This window comes from Pipistrellus kuhlii, unplaced genomic scaffold (assembly GCF_014108245.1).
Source record: "Pipistrellus kuhlii isolate mPipKuh1 unplaced genomic scaffold, mPipKuh1.p scaffold_m20_p_2, whole genome shotgun sequence".
Taxonomy (NCBI): Eukaryota; Metazoa; Chordata; class Mammalia; order Chiroptera; family Vespertilionidae; genus Pipistrellus; species Pipistrellus kuhlii.
In genome coordinates this window covers 181,849,235-181,876,846 of record NW_023425515.1, presented here as the reverse complement: position 1 = coordinate 181,876,846, position 27,612 = coordinate 181,849,235, and the positions used below count along the sequence as shown (strand labels likewise).

Sequence of the window (27,612 nt, the reverse complement as noted above, 5' to 3'; positions counted from 1 at the left end):
TAAAGTAAAAAAGATACAGAACTATTCTCAGTTAGAATTTGCCTTTATCATATTTAAGGCATCTGTGCATGGAAATGATAAGCAAAAATTTTAATAATCAAGATATCTAGTACTATTAAGATATTTTAAATTGATTTTATGCCAGCTAAAAAGAGAGACGGGAATTCTGAATGTTAACTTTTCAGTTTCAATGTATTGCTGAGTATATAATTAAAAAAACAACAACTTTGTAATATGTTTTAATAAGAATTTTAAACATGGATAATTCAAAATAAAATACCAGTGAAAGCCGAAACCGGTTTGGCTCAATGGATAGAGCGTCGGCTTGGGAACTGAAAGGTCCCGGGTTCGATTCCGGTCAAGGGCATGTACCTTGGTTGCGGGCATATCCCCAGTAGGGGGTGTGCAAGAGGCAGCTGATCAATGACACTCTCTCATTGATGTTTCTAACTATCTCTCTTCCTTCCTCTCTCTACAAAATCAATAAAATATATATTAAAAAAAATAAAAAAATAAAATACCAGTGAAAGATTCATGTTTATTGAATACTAATATTTTATATTAAATCATTCTATAGCATTTTCATGACTGCAGTTTTTCATTGTTCATTGTTATTATTAATCCACTGTTTGTAGTCACTTAGAGGTCCAAAATTTAGCAAACAATACTGTGTTGTGTACCTTCATAGCCTATATTTTTGTACATAATATAATGCAATTATGTTATTAAAGTCTCTTCCATATCTAATTTACCTTCTGAATTCTTTGTTTTGTTAATTGATAATGAAAAGAGGGAGAGAGGAGAAAGAGAGAGAGAGACATCTATGTGAGAGAGACACATTGACTGGTTGCCTCCTGCATATGTCCCCGCTGGGGGCAGGAGCGAACCCCTCAATTCAGATGCATCCCCCTGACTGGAGTACGAACCCATGACCCTTGGCTGTGTATGAAATGGCTCTAACCATTGCACAACACTGCCCAGAGCTATCCTCTGAATTCTTTCTCTTCTTTTGTTTACAAAAAGTGTAAACTCTTAAAAACAAACAACTTTCTGAAGAATTTAGATTTTTTTTTTATTTTTATGAAAGGACAAAAAAAAAAAAAAGATTTGTTTACTGCTGAATTCTTTGTGGAATTTCTAGGTCTGGGAACTTGCTTATAAAGAGAAATAGCCGTTACCCCTAAAGTTAGGTAGCTGCCATAGCACAGGTCTGGGAAGACTATTTTTGAACACTTAGTTGTTTTCTTTCACTCCCAGGACTCTTTCTGAGTCTAGTTTGTACTGCTGCATGTGTATTTTTAAACTGCTCTTAGGGAAAGTGGGCTGCTGGATTTTGACTTGCGTAAGAATTCTACCCACCCACAATGTATGATAAACAAGGGAAGCCTGGCAGTGAGTTTATCTTTGGTTAGAAGGTGTTTAAAGAATAATGCTTAGTGCCGAAACCAGTTTGGCTCAATGGATAGAGCGTCATCTTGGGGACTGAGAGGTCCCGGGTTCGATTCTGGTCAAGGGCATGTACCTTGGTTGCGGGCATATCCCCGGTAGGGGGTGTACAAGAGGCAGCTGATCGATGACTCTCTCTCATGATGTTTCTAGCTCTCTCTCTCCCTCCCTTCCTCTCTGTACAAAATCAATAAAAATATATTTAAAAAAAAAGGATAATGCTTAGTGAAAGAATTTGAGATAAAAATTTTTTTGAATGTGACCAAAGTGACAATAAATAATTTTAAAGGGCACATGTTTATCTTTAATAGTAGAATCATGCCTTAATATAATGAACACATAGGTTTTCTACGTTCCTGAAATTAACTCTTTTAAATGTCATTCTACTGAGTTTTATCTGAAATTGTCTTGATTTCACTTGATTTTCAGCTAACTCAAACTTTAGATTTTGGGACTCCCTCTCTCTGGCTCTCTTTTTTTATGGTGTCTACCTTACTTTCCAGTGGTGGTGGTGGCTCTTAGCTCTGTCCTTTGACAACATTGTGAATTTTCCATTTAGGTTTGAGCTGCCCCGCACGGCACAAGGTTAAGAGAAAAAAATTGGGGCAACTTGTCTACTCTGTTTCCTTTTTCCAAGTGTCCCCTCCCACATCTGCCTGCTTTTTGTTCATTCTCCAGTGCTGTCAAGTGGGCTATTTTTGTCTGGAAGCTGTCACTGCTATGGGGCAGAGGGTTGATCCTATGGGACCTACTTGGTCATACTCGAAGCCTGAAATTTATTTATTTATTTATTTAAAAATATATTTTATTGATTTTTATACAGAGAGAAAGGGAGAGAGAGAATTAGAAACATCGATGAGAGAGAAAGTCATCGATCAGCTGCCTCTTACACACCCCCTACTGGTGATATGCCCGCAGCCAAGGTACATGCCCTTGACCGGAATCGAACCCAGGTCCCTCAGTCCCCAAGCCGACGCTCTATCCATTGAGCCAAACCGGTCTCAGCTCTGAAATTTATTTTTAAAATAATTGATTTCAGAGAGAAAGGGAGAGGGAGAGAGAGATAGAACATCAATGATGAGAGAGGAATCATTGATCGACTGTCTCCTGCACACCCCAAACTGGGGATCGATCCCACAACCTGGGCATGTGCCCTCAATCAGAATTGAACCCAGGATTCTTAAGTCCGTAGGACAACCAATGCTCTAGCCACCGAGTCAAACTGGCCTGGGCTAAAATTGAGTTTTTAAAATTAACTTTATAATTTTAGAATAGTTTTATATTTTTAGAAACATTTCAAAAATAGTACAAAGTTTTCAAATGGATTTTAAAAGAAAATATTTCTAAGTATATTAATGTTTCCATGACTTCTTAAAATGCTGAATTTAACTGCCGGTTAACGTCAGCATTCTGAGCACCAATTCAGTCGTGCGGCAATGGCCTCGGAGCACCCCTTTTGCCTTTCTGCTGCAGTGGCCTCTGTTACGCTTTCTGATTCTGGTTCTCCTTTGTGTGTGTGCATGGGTGCGTGTATGTTTATGTGTGTTTTCTATTTTTTCCTTTGCCACTTACTTCTATTGATGCAGCCCATTTCCTTCTATTTCTGTTGTAATCTGTTGTGGTTGGCTAAGCCAGATAAGCAGACTTGTTAAAATTTGTTTGAAATAAGAATAAATAATTTCTGAGAGCTTGAATGTTGAGTTGATGGGTCAAGTACACGACCATTGGTTTTTCAGAGTTTTCCCCCCTCATGTTTAATATGATAGCCACTAGCCCTAGGTGGCTATTGAGAGCTTGAAATGTGTCTAGCTTTAATGGAAGTGTACTATAAGTCTAAAATATACACCAGATTCCAAAGATTTACTACAAGAAAAGAATGTAATAACATTTTTTGTTGATTACATGTTGAAATATTTTAGATAATATTAAAGTAAATTAAACATTATTTAAATTACAATTTTGCCTGTTTTTATTTTATTAAAAATAGAGCTACTAGAAAATTTAAAATAACATTTGTGGGTTACATTATAGTAGTTGTAGTTGAGGTAATTTATCTTACTTGAGAGGTGATGTCCATATGAGTGAGATGGTGCTTGTACCATATGAATCATGAAGCTAAGCCTGCAACTTTTTCTTACCTCTGTGTAAGAAACTTTATAAATGGTTGGTAGCATGGACTCCAGGGTTCAGATTTCAGTTCTGCCACTCCTCATTGTATGGCCTATGGCAAGTTACTTGGTTTCTCTAAATCTGTTTCCTTATATGAAATATGAGGAAAACGGCAAACTAACTTCATATGATTATTGTGAGGAATAATTTATATGGATCACTTTCATACAGTACATATCACGTGACAAACTTTATGTTAGATGGTAGCTATTAACTTGTTTCCGGGCAATTTGGCAATATTCACTTACTGTAATTGAGTCTTACAGGGAGTAGATTCAGGGTTGATCCAGATAGGAAAAAGGTTATATATCTTTGGCCATCTTTTTTTAAAAATTGATTTTTAGTGAGCAAGAGAGAACAAAACATCAATGGGCTACCTCCTGCCCCTCCCCAGGATTGAGCCCATAACTCAGGCACGTGCCCTGACCTGGAATCGAACCAACCACCTTTCAGTGTGTGGGAGGACCAACTGAGCAACCCCCTGGCCATCTTTTTTCCTTGTCATTCAATATTTTTATTAAAATTTTTTTTAAAAAATATATTTTATTTTTTTTTACAGAGAGGAAGAGAGAGGGATAGAGAGTTAGAAACATCGATGAGAGAGAATCATCCTGCACACTCCCTACCGGGGATGTGCCCGCAACCAAGGTACATGCCCTTGACCAGAATCGAACCCGGGACCCTTCAGTCCGCAGGCCAACGCTCTATCCACTGAGCCAAACCGGTTTCGGCTCAATATTTTTATTTTTAATCCTCACTTGAAGATACGTTTTCATGGATTTTTTAGAGAGAGGAAGGAGAAACATTATGTGAGAGAGAAACTTAGGTATGTGCCCTGACCCAGAACAGACCCCTCAGCCCTTTGGTGTCCTAGACGACACTCCAACCGAGTGACCACTGGCCAGGGCTGTCATTCAGTATTTTTAATTATATGGCTTATAGTTTGCTCTGAAGAGTCTTTTTTCCTCCTCTTGTTTTAGGCTTTTGAGGAGTGAATGTAAACTCAGAACTTTTTAAAATTATGGTTCTGTTGTGCTTAGATGGAAAGTCTGGTCATTGTATATCTGACACTTTGTTTTAATAAAGTATTCCTGCTGAAACATTTCAGATTTGATTTTAATACAGATAGAGCCGTTGTTTTCATTGTTAGCATATGCTTCAGCTATGTAGCAGACAAAAGTACTCAGGAGGATCTTTTTAACTGTCATTGCTAGTTCAGTTAGTGGTTTTTGACTGTTATATATTCAGCATTTTTAAAAGCAATATGAAAGAAAAAGCAGATCTGTCATATTTAAGCAGTTGACTGTTTTGGCAGTGATTAGGGACAAGAAGATTATCATGAGTAAACATTTGGAATATTTTCTTTAAATTTTTTTCTTAAATCAAATAAAGAAGACAAAACAGTACAGAGGTGTTTAAAGTTAATATCCCTGTCCCTTCCTCTCCCCAATTGTGTCCTGAGTTAGAAACTGGTCATTTTGGATTATAGCCTCTCACACCTAAAAATATTTTCAAGCCAAGGCTATGCACAGCTCTATGGTTGTTACCTCTTGAGGGGATTCTCTTTTTAACTTGCAACAAGGTGTAGACACACACACTCCTGTCTTGAGGCTTTCCTCCAACAAGTTGTTCAAATCAGAATTCTTTTTAAAAAAATATATATTTTATTGATTCTTTTACAGAGAGGAAGGGAGAGAGATAGAGAGCTAGAAACATTGATAAGAGAGAAACATCGACCAGATGCCTCCTGCACACCTCCCATTGGGGATGTGCCCGCAGCCAATGTACATGCCCTTGACCGGAATTGAACCCGGGACTTTTGAGTCTGCAGGCCGACGCTCTATCCACTGAGCCAAACCAGTTTTGGCTCAAATCAGAATTCTAAGAGTTACTTGATTTTTTTTCTTTCCCTCACTTCTCACATCCAAACCATCCACAAGTCTTTAAGGTTATACCTTCAGAATTCAGTTTAATCTACTAATCCAGGCCACATTTCTCTGTGACTACTGCAGTAGGCCTCCCAGCTCCCATTCTCCATCAGTTCCGTGCCCCCAGCCTGTTTTCCATATGGTAGCAAGTGTTATTTATAATCTGAAAGTGGAAATGGGATTTTATGCTCCCGTCTCCACCCACCAAAGCCCTTCAATGGTATCCCATTCTGTAGTACCCCCTGCCCCCAAGCTCCATGAAGTCAGGAATACGTTTTTTAATGGCTTATACTAAGTCACTGGCAAGAGGAATGGAATTGTCATGACTGGCTTAGGCTCAGTCAGGACTTACCCCTAGAATTGGGCTGCCATCTCCTTGTCCATTGGGGAAGAATGGATGCATGCGTCTGGGTCTCGTGCAGTTTGGAGGCGCTGTGGGTGGGTGGGGACTTGACTCTGGCAGGAGGAAGACTTTCATATACATTTTACTAATTTACGAATTTTCTTTCCTCTGACGCTTCTATTATAGAGAAAGGGCAAATAGCAATATTAAAATATTTCCTCTAATCCCCTTTTAATGTCCATGAATTTTGTGCACCAGGCCACTAGTTGAATCATAATTTAGACATTTACTGAAGGAAACCGAAACAGATAATACTTTAAACTACTGGAAGATGAATTATCTCTTTTATTCAACAGATTTAATGTTGGATAGTTGTGGGAGGAAGAATGTGCTTTTAAAAAGTTATTTTTCTAGACCATGACATTTAACTTATAAAATTGGCTAAATTGTGTATTGTAGCTATTTCCTTCAATAGTATCCAAGCCACTTTGAATCTTATTGATTTTAGCAATAACTATAGATTTTAGTAGATTATTTTAGATAAGTAAGGGCTTCAACTGAAGAACAGGTTATTAGGCCTTGAGTTCTGTGCAAGAAGTATCTTTAAAGTTAGGTAACATTTACTAAGCTCTTACCATGTGCCAGGAACTGTGTAAGTAGTTTGATCCCCGTAATAAAAGGTGTATGAAGTGAAGTTTCAAACTTGATTTCAAGTATGATCAAGGAGATGTTAAGTAATGTTAAAACGAAGATTAGGTAGCTAATAAGTAGTGAAGTCAGGTTTGTCTGATTCTAAACCTTGTTATTTCCCACCTACTCCACAGACCCTGTAGAAGGATAACAGCTTATTAAACAAACCTTTAGACTCTAGACTTTGGTTTCAGCATGTGTGTAGCAAAAACCAAATAAATAGATAATAAAAGCCAGGTGAGTACCATGTGTCATGTTTTGTGACTTTTAAGTTAATCTCAAAGCAAGTTATTTTGTGTATTTAGATAGCTAATTAGATAGATTCCACACTAAAGGTTAAATAAGGTCTTTAAATTTTGAGTGTATTTTTTTTTTTTTTTGCAACACATTATTTTATACATTTCCTAGAGAATGTGTCAAAGGAAATGATTTTATGGTCAGAAGCCCATTCTTACCTCCAGAGGCAGCCTCTATCCCCCTCGTCATCATCAACCCTTCCCCATCACCCCCAGTCCCATAAACTCAAAGAAATAGAGAGGAATGAAGTTGAAGAGCTTCTTTGGTGTTTTAAGATCTGACTTTCTATAAACTGCTTAAGCTGGGTTTTCTAAGTGAGCAGTTCCTTAACTTTGAATTAGTAAAACATTAAAATATTTATGGCATCTACCACTGACCCCTTTTCTGCAACGTAGGAGTTAATCCAGCAGTTTCTGGTTAAATAGTGGTGTTAGGCAATTCAAGAATTACGACACAGGTTCTGATTGAGGAGGGCAAATAATACTTGTGTGAGAAGAACACCAGGCAGCATGGTAGTCAAAACTACCTCCTTTATAAGAACAAAACCCAAATGAATGCTGATTCATCTTTTATCTGGAAATTGGTAGATTATTTCTGTCAGTGGGATTATCCAAGTTTTTGCTTTATTTGCGTTTTCTGATTTTTAGGGAAAATTATAGACATTAATTTCTTATAAGATGAAATTATAATTTAAAAATATACATTCTAAATTAAAATCGTGTCCAGATATGTATATTTATACTTGGAATTTGTGTCTATATATTTTGGAGGCAGCTTTGTTGAGGTGTAATTCATGGATCATACAATGAACTCATTTAAAGTATACAATTCAGTTATTTTTAGTCTATTCACAGAGTTTTCCAACCACCACCACAGTCTAATTTTAGAACATTTTTATCATTCCAGAAAGAAATTTTGTACCTGTTAACAATTACTCCCTAACTCTCATTCTCTCTCTTCCCCTGCTATAAGCCTTAGGCAACCTCTAATTTACTTTCCGTCTCTATGGATTTGCCTATTTTGGACATTTCCTATAAATGGAATTATATAGCTCTGGTTGGGTGGCTCAGTTGATTGGAGGGTTGCCTGATACACCAAAATGTTGCTGGTTTGATCCTACAACCAAGGTACGTGTCGACCTATGAACCAAGAGGTCATGGTTCGATTCCTGGTCGGGACACGTGCCCAGGTTGCAGGCTTACATCCCAGTGTGGGGCATGCAGGAGGCAGGCCATCAACGATTCTCTCTCATCATTGATGTTTCTATATATCTCTCTCCCTTCCTCTCTGAAATCAAAAGAATAATAAAAATAAAGGAATACTGTCCTAACCTTTCACACCAGTGCTCCTCACGGTGTCCAGCAGATGCCTTACTTTGTGATCTCCTCGGGTGCCCTGGGCCTCACCCTGGGAATTCTTCTGAAGCAGAATCTCTGCATGTAAGGCACAGAAATCTTGCTTATTAAGTGTTTTCTCTAGGTTATTCTCAATCACTCTAAAGTTTATGAACGAGGACTTCTTTAGGAAGTAAATTTTGTGTAGGTTGCAGTATTAGAAATTAATAAGATTCATTCTGGCTACAATTCTGTGTATGTTTTGTTTCTGATAAAGAATGATAAATTTTTTCCCTCCAAGCTCAGTTGTAACTATCCCATACTGTGTGGTTAGGGTAGGGTTCTGGGGTCCTTATATGCCCCTTTGTTTTGCTGGTTATAATATGGATAATCAGATAACTGCTTTTATTATTTATATCCTCCTGCCACTCTCCTTCCCCATTTCACCATTGGTTAGGAATTAATGACTTAACTGGATGTGAGTTTTTTGAGAGTTACTGCAGGATAACGAAGTAATGAACGGTGCTTTTCCCAGCATCCTTGAATGACTCGTTGGAAGTTATTTCTGGCTTTCTCCACGGACCTCATGGTGAAAAGGGCTGAGTTGGGCCCTAGCAAGTGTCAGAATGTTCTCTGCCAGCAGCTGGCTCTCTCCAACCCCCACTTCCCATTCCTCCTCCTTTCTTCTTTTTAAACTTGGGCCCATGTGATGGAATTAAAGATTTGTTCCACTCTGATTTTTAGGAAAATTCTACTTCATTGTTGAACTCGGTGAAGTCAACTGCTGCATTCATTAGTTGGATTACAAATGGCTTATTGTAAAACTATACTTGTTCTTTTCTTCTCTCCCTGAAGGAATGTGTAAACAGGACATGTCACTTTTATAAGGAATATTTTTTAGAATGGGGGGAGGCTGGCAGTAATGTAACTCTTTGGACACACCTACAAGTTTCCCTTTATATGTTGCCCTATAAAGATTATTATCTCATAGTACAGTGTTTCCCAAAGTGTGGTATGTGTACCCCCAGGAGTACGGGAAGAGTTTGGGGGGGGGATATGCACTGCACCGTGCTTAGCTACGCCTACTTCTATGTTCTCATGAGTACGAGGGGTACTCAGCGTTACAAAAATTATAGAAGGGGCACACATATGTCAAAAGTTTGGGAAACACTGTCATTGAACAATAAATGATTTGCATTTTATAAAACCCATGATAGACTTTGTCTTTGCCCTGGGGCAAGGATGGATGTATCCCCTAGGGACTAATTACCCACATGTGACCTGACCATTTAAATTGATTAAAAGTAAATAAAAATTTAGGTCAGTTGAACCAACCACATTTCAAGTACTCATTAAGCCACATGTCACAAATGATTACCATATTGGACACGGTAATAGAGATAATTCCTATCATTGCTGAAAGTTCTCTTGGACAGTCTATACTAATATACTAGACTGAACATTTTTAAAAAGAGAAAGAGGCAAACGAAAGAGCAAAATAATAAAGACCCGAATTTCTACCCTTCCTCCGTAGTGCAACATTTCCTGTCTTGTACTTTTGATTAAAGCTCAGAAAAAGGTCTATTATTTTGAGTGTCATCACTTTGACCTCGTTTTTTAATGTTGGTTTCTATTTCCCAGGCTGGCAGCGATGGTGAAAGCATAGGAAACTGCCCCTTCTCCCAGAGGCTCTTCATGATTCTTTGGCTCAAAGGAGTGGTATTCAGCGTCACAACTGTTGACCTGAAAAGGTAAGATGTGGTTGAGTATATGTAGATTACTTTTTTCAGTTTGTTCTCCCCATCCCTCACTTTGCTTGCCATATGTTCTCTAAAGAAAATATATAGTATTAAAGTTCAGCTGATGTGTGGACAAACTTAACTTGTATTAAGTATTACGGTAATTCACAATTCAGTAAATTGCATGTAGCCACTCAGTCTTTTTAGGAACTCGTTGTATGCTTACCTTACATTTCAAGAGCAGCACCAGGAGCGAAGCTTTGGTGTGGGTGCAGTGAAATCTTTGCCATTCCTGTTTAGTAAACAGGGGTCTGTGAAGAACTTTCTAAGCTGACACCTTCCTGATCTCAATTTTGCTAAACATGGGGCCTATATAATCCGGATCCTTAAAGGCAAGAATATCAGATTTTAGGAGGATAAAAACAGCTTGGTCTATTTTATTTAACCTCCTTTCCAGGAAATAAAATGGCATTTTTAAATAATACAATTCCCACCATATTTGGTTAAGTACAATATTACTGTAAAATAAGAGCAGTTATCCATGGCTGTGATGGTCCTTGCTAGTTGAAGAGTTATTTCTCACTTTGGCCGTAGAGCCTAGTGGAGAGGGAGAAGGCTAAGGAGAGCCCTTAGAGGTAGTAAGTCTTGTTATTGAGGAGCTCCTGTTCCTCCTGAGGTGAAGAACATTCATACTAAAAGAAAAAAGATTTAAATCAAGGAGAGAGACTCACCTACAAGTTCCCCTTTATACGTTGCCCTATAAGAATAGTTATACCGATAGTCTAGGACTCAGCAATGGAAATGTGTTCCTCTTGATGCAACATGGTTTGCTGCTTATTTTAAAGCATATCAGTCATGAACAGTGTTCAAGAAAAAGCTATGGACTGGCCTTCACTTAATGGATGGCAGAATTCTTCTATGATCTCCCTCTGGGCATCACAGAGGGAGCATTTTGTGAGAGCTCTGGACTTACTCCCAGTTCTAGGTCAGCAATCCCTGGAACACCTGTCAGCTCCTTTCAGCTTATTCCTTACTGCTCGTGCACAATTTGAAAACAGTCTTAGGATTTATTGATTGAAAATGAGCCATGAACTCTTCCAGGAACCCCATTAATTATGTATATGAATGTAGAGAAGGCCTTTGGGGATAGTAAGAGTTAAAACTACAGGTTCTTTGGACAGAGCTATTGTAAGAATGAAATACTTCATGGAGTTATCCTTTGATTACTGTTTTTTTCCTACATGCATTCGCAAAAGAAGTTTCCCAATATAACTTCTAAAAATAGACCATGCTGCCAGGCACACGCCCTGGCTGTGTCTTAAAATACATGTATTTCTCCTATTCCATTTTTGGGTTGGAGCAAGTGAGTTGACTGCCATGCTTCCAAAAATCCTTTCAACAGCTCAATACAGTGCTTGATTGTGGCGCATACCAGCAGTGGTGTCATAAATGATGACTGTCTGGTTCAGAAAAGGAAGTTAACACATAATGCCTATTTCAAAGTCATTGGTTTTACTTTCCATTTACAAACTTCTTAAAAGGCATTATTCCAGTAAGTTGGTTGATATTAGAGCATATGTGTAAGTGTATGTACCCTACATGTCAAAAGTGACACATGAGCCCCCAGTGTGGCTCACTTGTTGGGAGCATTGTTTTATACATGGAAAGGTGGTGGGTTCAATTCCCCGTTAGGGCACATATCTAGGTTGTGGGTTCAGTCCCCATCTGGGCTTGTATGGGAAGGCAAATGATTGATGTTTCTTACCCCCCCCCCCCCCCTCAAGTGACACAGGAAGTACAATGAAAAATTCAGGGCCTCATGTTAGAAAATACTACCACTCAAAGAAAGGAATTTTATTTCCTAGGGCTTTTTGTAAAATCAGCCGAGTACACTAACACGAGAACCTGTATTTTTTAGTTTTCTTTAGAAATCCTAGGTCTATAGTATATATATTTAAAACTGGTTCTTAAGGGCAATTGAAAATATACAATCAATACATGATAATGAGTCCCTCCACCCCTAGTCATCAACTTCCTCTTCATAGATATCATTACATTTAGAGTTGGTTTTGCCCTAGCCTGTTTGGCTCAGTGGATAGAGCATCAGCCTGCGGACTGAAGGGTCCCAGGTTCGATTCTAGCCAAGTGCACATGCCTGGGTTGCTGGCTCAATCCCCAGTGGGGGGAGTGCAGGAGGCAACCGATCATTGATTCTCTTTTGTCATTGATGTTTCTATCTGTCTATTCCTCTCCCTTCCTCTATGGGGGGGGGGAGTAGAAAAAAATATATATTTAGAGCTGGTCTTTATCCTTCTAATCCTTTTCTATGAGTTTACTCAGAGTCTTTAGTTAGATTTCAAAAAGAAAGTGAACATTGGCTAAAAAACCCTGTAAAATCAAATTGTCACAGAGGAATACAGCATCCTGTAGTGAAAAGTACCTTTCATAATGTAGTCTTAACTATGTTTATAGGGAGCTGTGGGAGGAAATGCCTATAGTGCTTACTTTCCTGCTTTTTTCTGATCCATTGTCTAACTCCTCAGTGAAACGTGTGAGCAATAGAACTTTCCTGAGAGCTACTTAAAAACCCACTCTGTGCTCTGGAAAATTATTGTTACTTGACATTTCATCCATAAAAATCAAGCCAGCTCTGGCACAGTGTGACACATTCTCTTTGAATCTCAATTGGTGTTAATGGCTGTGCTGGTGGCATTCATGTGCCTGGGGAACTGGAACAGTCTCCCGTCGCTCGCCTGTGTGCTGCCTTAGTGCTTCAGTGGGAGTCATTTTTAAACCCAAATTTTCTGTTCACGCTACAATTGCATTACAGAACTTTTGGATTCAAAACAGTGTCCAAGCTTCAGGAGAAATTTGGGTGTTACATCAACCACCATTTGAATAAAAGCTTCAGATAAATAAGTGAAAACATTAAAATTTGAGGGAGTGTTTAAAGATGTTATCACATGTCCTCAAAGGGGAGCACCCGTGCGTAGCAGCAGGTGTCAGGGGTAGGACCTGGTTGTGTTTGGAGAGAGCCCTGGGATCTTGGGCAAGCCTCTCCTCTGGGAAGTCAGTTGTCTCTCTCTCTCTCTCTTTTTTTTTTTTTTTATAATTTTTCTTTTTTAATATATTTTATTGATTTTTTACAGAGAGGAAGGGAGAGAGATAGAGAGCTAGAAACATCGATGATAGAGAGTCATCCATCAGCTGCCTCTTGCACACCCCCCACCGGGGATGTGCCCGCAACCAAGGTACATGCCCTTGACCAGAATCGAACCTGGGACCTTTCAGTCCACAGGCCGACGCTCTATCCACTGAGCCAAACCGGTTTTGGCTGTCTCATTTTTAAAATCAGGAAAAAGGAAGGGAAACATTAACTAACGTTTCTTCAGTCTGTTATGTGCTAACTATTGTTCAGGGTACTTCTGACTACTCTCATTAAACCGTTTTCAGACCTGCTACTGAATGTAATTATTATTTTTTTTAAATAACACTGCTACTATAGGGTCTTTCTGGCTGACAGGTTCCTGGCAGCGACCAAGATCTTTATTTGAAGACTTAACGCTATCTTCATTATGCCCAGTTCATAAATCAGAGATTAGCATTTCTAGAGCCCAGATAAACCTGAGATGTAGGCAAGGGAGAGAAAGAAGAAAGTGTGAGAACAGGGAGCGGCAGAGAAAGAAAGAAAAAGAAAGAGAAATTGAGACACTGACTTGGCATATTTTGTCACATACTTGCTGGGGTAAACTCTGGTTTTGAGAAATGAGAGTAGAAATGATAACTTTTAAGATATTGACTTTATTGTAAAAGCAGTGATATCTGCTATTTTACTAGTGAGTAAAATCCCCTTCCATGGTATTTTCTGAGGAGAGAAAGTAAATTGAAGACCACTTTTTAAAAAGACGGAGAAACACGTTTTCATTTCCTCATCCCCACCTTAAACACTGAAACTATTCCCTCCTTTGCAATGTCATTTCTGACTTCTTGTTTTAAATGACAACATACCAAATTGTAACATATTATGTGAGTCAGACCCACATGTAAGTTGCCATAATAATGGCATAAAGGTTTAGAACAGTGGTTGGCAAACTCATTAGTCAACAGAGCCAAATATCAACAGTATAATGATTGAAATTTCTTTTGAGAGCCAATTTTTTTAAACATAAACTGTATAGGCAGGTACATTGTTAATAACCTAATTAGGGTCCTCCTAAGCTGGCCTTGGCTAAAAACTCAAGGGGCCAAAGAGCCCCATGTGGCTCGTGAGCCGCAGTTTGCCGACCACTTGTTTAGAAGGTTATGGTAGTTTAACCTTTCACAATTTAGTAATAGTTTAAGATGTTACAAATGAAATGATAAAATAATAGTTCTGCATATCTTAAAGGGCCGTTATAAACTTAGAACAAAATCTGATTTCAATTTAGATTCCTTACATAGTTTGCTTTCATTATCATGTCTCTGTGGTTCTAACTTTCTGAAAACAGCTTTCAGCAAGTTGAGAGGTCAGTTTGATTTCCAGGTAGTTCTTCAGAAACAGCCGTGTGACTGACACACAGAGACTAAATGGATGGAACAGGCCAGCCATTTATTTATTTATTTATCCCCCCCCACCCCCCCCCGGTTTTCACACTTTTATTGTAAAGCTCGGGAATAATTACACGGGTCTTCCATTGACAGCTCAGCAAACAAACCGCCAGGCCAGCCTTTTAGAGATCATCCATTTCCTACTGCTCCCAGCCAGGAAAGGACAAACTCCATTCTTGCCCTTTGTAAATTTGATTTGAGTTAAGGAAGCCCTGTTAATTCTAACAATTCAAGATATATGTCTCACCAATGCATCCTGAATCATGTATATCCCGTGCACACACACGTGTGTGTGTGTGTGAAAGAGACAAATACATAGAGCTGGAGAACTTGGCTTTATGTTGTTTTTCAAGATTATTTCAAAATGATAAACACTGTTGAGCCACTAAGAGCTGAATTAGAAATATGTTAGTGAATATTTATCTAACTCTGTTATTAATATAACTACTTGTAAGCTGTGCTAATAAAATCTGTTAAGAATTATAGAAGCTGTATTTGAAACCTTCTCATGGGTGCTATTTTGTTTTAAAACAACTGTGCCACAAACCAACATTAAAGTAGACAAACTTCAGCAGTATACCACATTGATCAAAATAAGTAAAATCCTTTAACTGATAGAACTGGTACAAATAGATAAATGCTTGGTAACTAGGATCTGGTGTGTGTCTTGGTGAGTCCAAATCTACTGATTCAGTTAGTGGCTTTACTATTAGAAAGTAGCAAAGCTAGTGAAGAATAAGCAATAGGAATAAATTGAAATAAAGGATTTATGTTAACTTGTTTTTGCTCATTTGTTTTGTAGTGTCCAGTATTCTCTTGATTTATGTGAATTAATATTATGCATTGAAACTCAGCACCTTCAGAAGGAAAGGGGAAGTTCTACATACTTAGTATTTTTTTTCTCCATTTAGTGAGTCAACTAAATACAGACAGGGCATCTTTAATGCCTCGGTGTCCTGTGGCCGAGCTGCACTCCTCTTAAACCAGGCAGCTGGGCCTGAGCCACTAGCCCCACGGCCCCCAGTTGGTGCAAGTGTACCCAATTAAATTTTAATTGATGTTAAGCCACTTAAGTTGCCCAAGTATTAGCTCCTGTAAGGTTCCTCCTTTTCATTTCTCTCTGTTTATTGTTTGTTTCTCTTTATTTCCTTTTCTTCACCTGGGAACAAAATGGTAGAGAACAGAATATATATTTTTTTAATCTAAATTATTCCTACTATGGAAAAAAAAAAAAAAAAAAAAAAAAAGGTCTACTTGGTAAGAAACATTACAAAAAAAAATTCAGCCCTGACTGGTGTGGCTCAGTTGTTTGAGCACCATCCACTGGACCAAAAGGTTGCTGATTGATTCCCGGTCAGGGCACGTAACCAGAATGTGGGTTCAGTCCCCATTCGGGTACATGTGTGAGGCACCCAATATATGTTTCTCACATCTGTGTTTCTCTTCCTCTCTTACCCACTCTCCCTTCCTCTCTAAAATCAATAAAACATTAAAAAAAGAACAAAAATATATCCCACAAACATTGAAGTACATTTAAAAAAATATATATATTTTATTGATATTTTACAGAGAGGAAGAGAGAGAGATAGAGAGCTAGAAACGTCGATGAGAGAGAAACATCGACCAGCTGCCTCTTGCACACCCCCCACTGGGGATGTGCCCGCAACCACTGTACATGCCCTTGACCAGAATCGAACCTGGGACCTTTCAGTCCGCAGACCGACGCTCTACCACTGAGCCAAACCGGCTTCGGCTGAAGTACATTTTTTGCTCTTATCTGGAGGCATGAATTCTGTGTATTTTGCTTTTTCTAGATATGTCACTCAAGGCAAACATTTGAATGAGTTCAACTGAATTGTTGAATATTTATTGAAGGTCTTTCATGATATAAACCAAAGATTTATACATTTTTAGCCATTGCCTATCAGTTCAGTTTCATTGATCTCACACCGCAGTTCCTGAAATGTTAAGTGTTTGGAAAGCATCAGTAAAATGAGCCTTTGTGGGTCAAACAAAACACCCAAGGCCTCAGAGTTCCAGGTGAGAACCAGAAGCTGAAGAATCTTAGATTCTCTTTGCTTGATGACCTGATACATCTGTCCAGTTCTGACCACTGTTTTTGCTTAACAGGAAGCCTGTAGACCTGCAGAACTTGGCTCCTGGGACCCATCCACCATTTATAACTTTTAACAGTGAAGTCAAAACGGATGTAAATAAGATTGAAGAATTTCTTGAAGAAGTCTTATGCCCTCCCAAGTGAGTATCAACGAAAAATGCATGGAGCCAAAACCGGTTTGGCTCAGTGGTGGAGCGTTGGTCTGCGGACTGAAAGGTCCCAGGTTTGATTCCGGTCAAGGGCATGTACATTGGTTGTGGGCACATCCCCGGTAGAGGGTGTGCAAGAGGCAGCTGGTCGATGTTTCTCTCTCATCGATGTTTCTAGCTCTCTAGCTCTCTCCCTTCCTCTCTGTAAGAAAATCAATAAAAAAGAAAAAAGAAATCTTAAAAAAAGGAAAAGAAAAATGCATGAAAATTCCATTTCTTTAAAGCTTTGTCTTGATTGGTATTTGAGTTAAATTCTCACAGTGTTAAGTTGGAATGACTAGGACTTCTCTTCATTTATTGTAATTAATTCTACACAGATGTCAGCATTAGGTAGGAAGCTGTTGTAAGTAGGTTTGGAGCATGTGAGATAGGTCAGGGAAGACTGGTTGGTTGAGGGACATTGGCTCCAAGTTGAAAGAGAAGTTTAGGGAGGAGAAGAGATGGGGAAAGGCCGCTTTAAACTGAGCCCAGCCAGGATGTGTGAGCAGGTATGGTGCAGGCTGCTGGGGATTTCTCACAGGTCATTTCAAAGGGAACGCTCTGAAGCTACCGCCCAGAGGAATTGACTTTTTAGACCAGTCCCTGGGAATAACTTTGCATTTATGTACTTCTTTGAGGTGTTTGTTCTAGATCCCAGGTCCTACATGATTGATAACAGTTTTATAGTTCTATTTCCTATAATGTAAAGTACAGTTGTAGACTAGGTGAACTCTCATGACAATTAGCTAAGTTGCAGACAGGCAGTTTTGCATCATACTGTAATCTTGGCATTGTTTTAAAGTATTACTGAATTCTTTTAGGCTTTTCCAGTTTCATTATCTTCAAAACTGGAAAAAGAAAAAAAAAAAAAATCCTCCCCCCCCAATCCATGCCTTTCTTGCTAGTTACCATCATTTATCTTCTATAACCAGATACATTTCCCAGAAATGGGTTATTGAGTCAGAGGTTTCAAAATTAACTAATGACTCAATGTTCGTTCATTCACTCACTGTGCAAACAGTTATTGGGCAACAAAGCCCTGTGGACACAATAATGAATCAGACATAGTTCCTGAAACACAAATATGGATGGTGGTAGTGCTGGTTGCGGTTTGGGAAGTGAGTGGATCAACTGTAACTGAAAAATAAATGATTAAATGGCAAAAAGGAAAGAGAGTGAGTGCAATCGGGGAAGGCTTTAGAGATGATTTGAATTAAACTTTAGTTTAAAAAAAGTGGCATTCAGCAGGTGAGGGAAGGAGTGGCAATCATTCTAGGCAGGAGAATAATTTTGAGTCAATAGTGTTTCTTTTGGAGACCTGACGGTATCTAACCCATCTTCCATTGAGAACAGAATTGGCCTGTTTAGCAATCTTGTACCAGCTTAAAATTTCATTTTCTTACTCCTGTATTATAAAAGCTTATCCTCTGCCTTTCTTCCTGTTTTTCTAAGAGCTTTAAACTTCTTTTACCTCTACTTATCAGGAGTCCAAACCTTCCTTCCATCCCCAGTCAAGTTTCCTTTAGACCAACACTAATAAAACTGTACCTTGACTTTTCCTCCAGACCTGGTTATATAAGCAGAATACCAATAAATCCATACTGAGGTCTTTGTATTTGCAAAATGTAAATGGTAGGTTTATACATATCAGTAAGGAGCTGTTACGGCCATATATCCAACTTAGTAGAAATAACTCATGAAGTAATGTTGCATCATAGAACCTACTAGATCCCTTTTTAATTCTTAAAAGTCTGTCGGCCCCGAGGGAAGCTGCACATTTGTCTGCTTGTCCTCAGACAGTGATGAAAGTGATCCTCCTCTCCTGTAACTGTAGAGCATGTACCAACATTAAATTATAAACAGCGACAGTTTGAATGGCTTGCCATCCGCTGTGAAGAAAACTGTGTTTTGTCTGAAGTGTTAAATCGGTAAATTCTCCCAAGAGAGTTGTTTTTAAAGTCAGTATGCTGATATCTTCATATACCATTTCAGTCAAATGGACATTTTCTTACATTTTCATATAGTTTTCTTCATCAACAGCAACAACAACAAAAGTAATTTTTATTAGACCTTCTTGTTGTTTTTCTCAGAGGAAATGGACATTAAGATAATATATCTAATATCAACATATTCTGGTTTCTTGACATTGGTTTTTGAATTGGACCATGGAAATAAACATTTTCACTTTGCTTTTTATATATAGAAACTTCAGCCTCATTTTGTTTGGATGTATTCATAGAGATACATTAACCAGAAATAGTCTTTTCTTTCAGTTTAATTTAATTTAAAACTTGGAGATCTTTCTGTTATGCAGGGTTCTCAGTGTGCTAAATTCTCTCTAAGAGTAATTTCTTTGTTTTTATGTTGTAGCTTATAATCAAAAGAGAGTTTCTAAATAATTTTATAATTTACTTAATTTAGAAAGGAGTGTTTTTGATGTTGCTAATACCTCTGCTGTTATTAACTAACATTCAAGTACCATTATGTGCCTTATGCACAGTGCATTATAGGTTATTTTGTGGATTATCTCAATCCTCTCAAAGACTTTATGAAGAAACCAAAGATGAGTAATGCAAACAATTTGTCCAAGGTTAACGGTGGCAGAGCTGACGTACTTACTTCCAAAGCCAGGTTTATGTAACTTCAAAAACCCATGTTTCTCCTATTGTCTTCTTTCCGATTCTCATTTTGTTGAGTTTGACTTTTATAAGAGAGGTAGAATGTGTCTTTAAGTGGGATTACGCTTTAAAGAGTACCAAATTGAAGGCTAGCTTGAGCTTAAAGGAAGGGTCAAAGAGAAATCCTAGAAATTTCCTTTACTTTGATGAGCAGGTTAGACGGAAGGTGGTTGTCAAACTGAATTGAACGAGTCCTTTTTAAAAAGCAGGTGAGGTTTAACTTCTGAGGAGCTTTTGTTTGTATGCATTGCAGCAGCATGTTTGGATTGGGAATTCCTTCCTTTCCGTGGGCAGGCGGCACAGTGGTCTCTGCACGTAGAATTGTATTTCAAGGAGGACTAGGAGGAGGCGGGTTCCTGGGACTGTGGCATGCGTTCCTCTCCCTTCCCTTTATTGTCTGTGACGTTCAGGGACCGTCCTGCGCACTGTCACTTAGAACAGGTAGACCTTCAGGGCCTTAACTCTGGCTGATCCTCCTCACAAAATTGTAAGCTTTCTTGTTTCCAAATAGGATGAGGCGAAAAGGCAGAAGCGTTCTACACGCTGGTAAATGAAAATCTAGCATTTCTAATAAATGACTTTGGCATTTGATGATAATGAGAACAGAGTGTTTTTATGTGAGCACATCTGCTTTAGTCAGGACAAATATAAATACAGGCAACTGTCTGTTCCAGAGTTGTTTTGAATTTACAGACTAAGGGAATGCTTAAATCAAGCAGCTTTTGCTGGTCAGCGTAACTATAGGTTTTAAGAAGAAGCTTTCTCTTTTTTCTTCCATGGGGAAAGTGTTTATGTTTTTGTTTTTAGTTTCCCTTGCTTGAATGAAGGAACTACTTTGCCTCCTCCACCTCTGCCCAAAAAAGCTTTGAAACTTGGAATTTTAACTAAAGCAGGACTATGCACTTGGCTAACTTACTGATAAAAGGATAGAGAAAGCTAGATACTTTTGGAGAAGAGCTCTCAAAGGTATTATGAAGCCTTTTTAAAAAATGAGAAATACAGGTAATGAAAGTTGAATTTATTTACCTGGATGATGAACATTCTTTTTTCTTTTTTTCTTTTTTAATATGTTTTCATTGATTTTAGAGAGGAAGGGAGAGGGAGAGAGTGTGTTAAAAACATCAATGATGAGAGAATCATTGATCAGCTGCCTCCTGCACATCTCCTACTGGGGATCGAGCCCACGACCTGAGCATGTGCCCTTGACTTGAATCCAACCCAGGACCCTTCAGTCCACAGGCTGATGCTCTATCCACTGAGCTAAACCGGTTAGGGCAACCTCTGATTTTCTAAATAAACTTTCTCTTACAAAAAAACAAAGTTAAATTTATAAGGATAATTTAATAAGCTGTATAACCAGACTTTATTCTTACATTAGTACGAGAAAGGAGAAAATATATGAAATCTTTCCTAAAATGATGGGAATATTATTAGGTAGTCTACCATTAATACAGAATAAAGGACTAATCTAAAAGTCTAAATACCCTGGATGCTCATGTCCATTTTATGGTTGACACTAGCTTTTATTAACTAGTTACCTTCCTTTTGTTAAATGTTAAAATGATTGTTATAGTAATTGAAATTTATTCTTTTATCAAGCTATCTGCTAAAACTAATAATAATTGATGACTTAATAAAATCCAGTATATGTTTTTAAATATATTTTTACTGATTTTAGAGCGGAAGAGAGAGAGATATAGAAGCATGATGAGAGAGAATCATTGATTGGCTGCTTCCTGCATGCCCCCCTATTGGGAATCGAGCCTACAACCTGGGCATGTGCCCTGAAGGGAATCAAACCATGACCTCCTGGTTCATAGGTCAATGCTCAACCACTGAGCCACACTAGATGGGCTGATGTATGTTTTAACAACACTGCAACTGAGGAGAGGAAAAACATGTGTTTTAGTTTGGGAAAACTTTTAATTCAGGACTTTGGGGCTGGAAAATAATTACTTTTAGGCAAAATAAACATTGAGATGGTCTCTTGTATTGTATGCACATAAACTTAAGCTGTAGTATTGTATACACATACACTTAATGATTTGTCTTGGAAGGCAAAAACAGGGCATGTTTAACCTGCTTTAGAGACAGTATTTTAAAAAATTTTTGATAGCATTTATTTCCATATGAATAAGGATATGCTGATTGACAGTTCTTCATTCTTACCTATTCATCAAAACAGATCTCTAAGTGTATTCATATAGAAATGCTCATCATTACATCCCAGCACTTAGTACAATGCCTGACACATAATAGATAGTAATTAGAATAAGTACCCTCATCAGTGTGGCTCAGTGGATAGAGCGGCAGCCTGCGGACTGAAGGGTCTCAGGTTCAATTCTGGTCAAGGGCTTGTACCTTGGTTGTGGGCACATCCCCAGTAGGGGGCGTGCAGGAGGCAGCTGATGGATGTTTCTCTCTCATCGATGTTTCTAACTCTCTATCCCTCTCTCTTCCTTTCTGTAAAAAATCAATAAAATATATTTTTAAAAAATTAGAATAAGTGATATATATAAATATATATAATGAATAGTGAATATATACACGATCTGTTATGTAAGCCTGCCTTCTTGTAAGTTATTTTGAAAATTATGAAGTTCAGTAGAAAAAGTTGGTACAGCTAAATATTGGTTGGGGAAAAGAAGACTAATTTTGGAAACTTGGCTAGAGAAGGACATAAATGTATTTGGGTAGGCACTTAGGTTTCTTGCACTATTTTTCTGTTGGAATGAGTCAATGAAGGTACTGTATAACCAGTGGTGAAAGCATTTAAGTTGGAAGTTGGTTGTTTTTGTAGTCAAGGGAAACCCAGGGATGTTGAAAAAGGAATTAACTGTTACAGCTCGGGCAGGGAAACAAAAAAAGTGTGTGTGTGGATAAGGTTTTCTATAGATAGGAGCAAAAAACAAAAACACGTAATATGTATATCTAAAAGCTCGGGAAAAATTAATTTACTCTTAATTGCTCACTAAAAATACTTTAATAATTTTGTTTTTACGAGGAATCTTTAAGCTTAAAAATTGAGAGATATTAACAAAAAAAAGATAGCTGGAACATCTAGATGTTCCATAGATATTTTATATTCTTCTTGCCTATATAATATACTGTGTTTAATTTTTATTTATTTATTATTATTTTTTAAATTGATTTCAGAGAGGAAGGGAGAGAGAGAAAAACATCAATGATGAGAGAAAATTATTGATTGGCTGCCTCCTGCACGCCCCCTACTGGAGATTGAGCCTGCAACCCAGGCATGTGCCCTTGACAGGAATTGAACCCAGGACCCTTCAGTCCGCAGGCTGACGCTCTATCTACTGAGCCAAATCAGCTAGGGCTACTGTGACCAATTTTTAGAAAATATATTATTTCTTGCATTCAAAAAAGAAAAGTGTAAAAAATATGACTATAAAAACTGACCTGAAACCACACCTTGCAATTGAACTAAATATCTAAAAAATACTTCATCTTCATTTTTAATTTAAAGAAAAGCGGTAAAAGAGTACCTTAAAATATATAAATAAATCTAAATTAGAGTTCAGTATAAGATATTTTTCTGAAGTCTTACTGCCCGAAAGCCCATTTTCTGGTGAAGTTTTGGAGGGCCTTTCCTAAAGTGGTCTATGAGTCTGAATTCCTTCAGCCCTGAGTCCCTGGAGCTAATGCAAGAGGAAAGAGAACAGTGTTAAACTTTTTACATCTACTTTCCAATTGAGGAAAAAACATATGGGTATGTGTGTTTTAAATTGAAATACGCAAAATACACATTTGTGTCATTTTTTTAAAGCTGTTGTATCACTAATAACTTCTCCAAGTAGGAAAACTAAGCACTTGCTAGCAAAATTCCCGACATCTTATTTTTCTGTTGCTTAGCGCCCCTTACAAAATGCAGTATATGAGAGGCTTTGGAAAATCCTGAGTGTAGGGCGATCTGAAGTGAGCAGTCTGCCTCTTGCTGTTTTGGTCCCTGACCCTCCGGATGGACAAGATGCTGACTAGCCAAGGCCTTTGCTGCTGCCAGGTTCTCTGGGCTGGCTCAGGCACCACACACCAACCATCCGGCTAGCGTCCTGGTTAAGAAAGCTCTACAGCTGGGAGAGTGTGGATTTTGGACTTTATTTAATTGCCAATTCAGATATAGAATATTTCCATCATCACAGAAAGCTTCCTTAACGCCACCCTAGGGATCTCTTTCTAAAGTGCCATTGGCTTGGCACAAGACAGTCTCCTCAGCGTTTTAATTTGTAAAACGTAGGTGGAGTGCGGATACCTTTTGATTGCCAAGAGTATTAATATGTGAACAAAAACACTGTGCAGAGCTTTGTTTCTTAAGGGGAAAAAAAAAATCTTAAAAATATCCTAGAAAACAGCCCGACTGGCGTGGCTCAGTGGTTGAACGTCGACCTGTGAACCAGGAGGTTGGGGTTCGGTTCCCAGTCAGGGCACATGCCCAGGGTGTGAGCTGGATCCCCAGGGTGAGGCTTGCAGGAGGCAGCCAATTGGTGATTCTCTCTCATCATTGATGTTTCTCTCTCTCCCCCTCCCTTCCTCTCTGAAATCAATAAAAAATATATTTTTAAATAATATCCTAGCCCTGGCCGGTTTGGCTCAGTAGGTAGAGCGTCGGCCTGCTGACGGGGGGGTCCTGGGTTTGATTCTGGTCAAGGGCATGTATTGATACTTCGGTTGTGGAGTGTGCAAGAGGCAGCTGATTGATGTTTCTTTCTCATCGATGTTTCTGACTCTTTATCCCTCTCTTTTCCTCTCTATAAAAAGTCAATAAAATACAATTTTTTAAAATGTTAAAAAACAAAACAAAAAACTACTCTATAAAAAAAATCCTAGAAAAACAGATGATGGTATTTTTCAGAGTAATAATAACTGTTAAAAGATGTCTAGGAACTGCTAGCACAATAGTTTTTTGATTGAGGGGATTTATGCTAATGTATCTTTTGGGGATCTTTAATACATTATCACTTTTCCATTTAGGTACTTAAAGCTTTCGCCAAAGCACCCAGAATCAAATACTGCTGGAATGGACATCTTTGCCAAGTTCTCTGCATATATTAAGAATTCAAGGCCAGAGGCTAATGAAGGTAAAAAGAATGTTTGGGTTATCACTGCACAAAAACAACACCCCTATTATGAGGATGATTATAAATGAATACTTTGGGATCCAGACATTCGCATATGTGTTAAAAACTGGCTTTCCCAGTTCATCAGAGATTTGAGAAAAACCAGGTTAAGTCCTTAAATTGCTGTTTTCCTGTGTTTCTAGCTTGTGGGACAGTACCTAGCAGTATAGTAGGTGTGTGGTAAAATGTTTATTGAGAGAATTTGTTCTCATATTGTGTGAAGGGAGCTATGCAAAGAACTAATGGCATATTAAAAACGGATTGGTGGAGCTTAATTTAAACCATTACTAAATCTTGTTTATTGTTAGGTGCCAGCATTCTAAAATCAGCCCCAGTGGATTTTGGATTTTTGTGCTAATTACCCTTACAGAGCAATTTTTGGATTTGCTTTAAGATAGCCTTTAGTCTCACCAGCCTTCCAAATTTGTCTGCATCCTAAAAGTAGGATTTTAGTTTCAAGTCACATTTTCATGGTGAGGATGGTTTCAGGCGTCTTCAAACTACGGCCGGTGGGCCACATGCGGCCCGCAGAGGAGTCTGATCCGGCCCGCCAGGTTTTTTGGGCAGTGAGCGCAGCCGAGGTGTTACAGTAGGAATTAGTAGTTCATATAGTCCGGCCCTCCAGCTCTCTGAGGGACCGTGATCTGGCCCCCACTTTAAAAAGTTTGAGGACCCCTGGTTAGGTAATAGGGATGTGATTTTATTTTATTTGTTAAAGGACACACTCTCATTATTTCATTCACCAAAGTTATATTTGGTATATCGGAGGGAAGGGGTCCTTTTGTGTGTTCTGTTTTTCTCCATTTTTTAAAAATTGAATTTTAGAGAGAGAGGAAGGGAATCAAGATTGGGGGGAGGGCCAAAACCGGTTTGGCTCAATGGATAGAGCGTCGGCTTGGGGACTGAAAGGTCCCGGGTTCTATTCCGGTCAAGGGCATGTACCTTGGTTGCGGGCATATCCCCAGTGGGGGGTGTGCAAGAGGCAGCTGATCGATGACTCTCTCTCATCGATGTTTCAACTCTCTATCTCTCTCCCTTCCTCTCTGTACAAAATCAATAAAATATATTTAAAAAAAAAAGATTGGGGGGAGTAAGAGGGGTGGGGGGAGAGAGAGAGAGAGAGAGAGAGAAACATTGATGTGAGAGTGAATCAGCTGGCTGCCTCTGAATGGCCGTTTCCCAGATCCCCTATGGGGATCAAGCCTGCAACTCAGGCTTGTGTCCTGATCAGAATCAAACTGTCAGCCCTTAGAGCACGGGAGATGCCCAAGCAACTGAGCCACACCGGCTGGGCTGAAAGAGGTCCCATTTAATGAACCTGTTTAACCACACCATTCACTGATTTCCCTTTCTCTTCCCTTTGTGATGTTAAGAAAACTGTATAGGGAGAGCATTCATATTTAAGACTTACAACAATAACCAAAAAGCTAGCTCCTAAAGATTTTAATCATCCTTTTAATTTTTGTTTTTATTTATTGATTTGATTTTGTCCCACTTATTTCTGCATTCATTGGTTGATTCTTGTTGTGCCCTGGCTGGGGATGGAACCAGCAACCTTTGTGTATCAGGCTGACACCTTAACCAACTGAGCTACCTGGTCAGGGACTCCGCCTTTGTGTTACAGGGCGGGGAACGTCCTGCCTGCGGGCAAAGGCCGGGAGGTCATTTGGTCGGGCTTTTAAGTTGATGATTTTGTATGGCCCAAGGATAATTTTATAAATATCCAAATGGCCCTTGGCAGAACAAAGGTTCCTCACCCCTATAGACTGTTGAATTTTTTTAATATATATTTTCCTATTTAAAAAAAGAAATATCTGATATTTAAATATATAAAATATATATTTGTGTGCTTTTTGAATAAAAAGCTGTTTGTGTCACTAATGACCTCTCAAAGTAGGAAAACTTCGTAACAACACAACAGAGCACTTGTTAGCAAGATTCCTGACAACTTATTTCTCTGCTGTCAGGGACACCCTTACAAAGTTAACATGTGGGAGGAACTTCCGAGTGCAGGGCGATCTGAAGTGAGTGATCTGCCTCTTGCTGTTATTTTGTCCCTAACCCTGTGGATACCCTAGAGGGGTTCTTTTGGGTAGGAGTTTATGGCAGCAAATGGCCAAGAATACGAAAGTGGCGTGGGGTTGGGTGGGGCTCAGGGCTGGTTAAGCAGGAATAACATTTTTAAAAACATTGAAACAGTTGCTAATTTCCTTATCACTTGGACAGATTTCCAAGCTTTTCAGGCTTCAGGCTCTTAAAAAATTATTATTAAAATATAAAATTGCTGCATTTTATAAATTAGTGTTGAATTTCAGTGGTTTCTGGGATAATATTCACTGCATGAGATGTTTTTCTACAGAGAAGAAGCAGAGGGAGAAGGCGAGTGCTCGGGCCTGGCTTATATCTATTAAATGTGTTAAATGTGTTCGAGAGGCTGTCTTGGTTTGGGAGCAACTCTCCTTAGTAATTGGCTTTTTTTTGGACTAGGTATTGTTTCTGTCTAAGCATTTTATACACGAAGCAAACAGTTCCACCAGAGCACGTTCTGTCCACAGTGTCCGTTCTGTCCTACCTTTTCTTTTCATAAAACTGTCTTGCTGCATAGTTCTTTGAACTCTCTTAGTTAATCATAATCTTTTTATTTCTCTCTGTGGCTTTTGGAAGCTGGGAGTGGTTGAATTTCTTTTGACACTTGGTGGGGAGGAGAGGGGAAAAAATGTGTCTGCTGAAAAAAATTGCTTTGGTGAATGGGGTTGATTGAGTCATTTAAGTATAGCTTTGTATTCTATTTTTCCTTATCAATTTGTTACTGTCTTAAGTAGCCACCTATGCTTACTGTCTGTAGAATTCTGTAACTGATAAGAACAAACAACAGTGGATTACACTGTGCATAACTAAGAAGGCCTTATATTAAATTACCTATTGGTAAATAAGAATTCCAGTTGCCAAGCAACTTTTCCCC

At 38.6% G+C, this 27,612-nt stretch overlaps 1 protein-coding gene and 1 long non-coding RNA gene across 2 annotated transcripts in view; one reads left to right on the top strand and one right to left on the bottom strand.

The window, feature by feature from the left end:
- The window catches only part of CLIC4 (chloride intracellular channel 4), a 56,360-nt gene that overhangs the window by 17,036 nt on the left and 11,712 nt on the right, over nt 1–27,612 (top strand). The window contains exons 2-4 of the mRNA XM_036444533.2: nt 9,849–9,958; nt 16,664–16,789; nt 24,505–24,611. Of these exons, the coding sequence (XP_036300426.1) occupies nt 9,849–9,958; nt 16,664–16,789; nt 24,505–24,611 (343 nt within the window). The remainder of the gene's footprint in view (nt 1–9,848; nt 9,959–16,663; nt 16,790–24,504; nt 24,612–27,612) is intronic.
- LOC118722703 lies at nt 14,015–21,362 on the bottom strand. Its single transcript, XR_004989097.2, has 4 exons — nt 21,352–21,362; nt 17,137–17,141; nt 16,258–16,260; nt 14,015–14,164 (listed from the first exon to the last, which is right to left on the bottom strand). It is a non-coding gene; the product is annotated as an uncharacterized LOC118722703 (long non-coding RNA).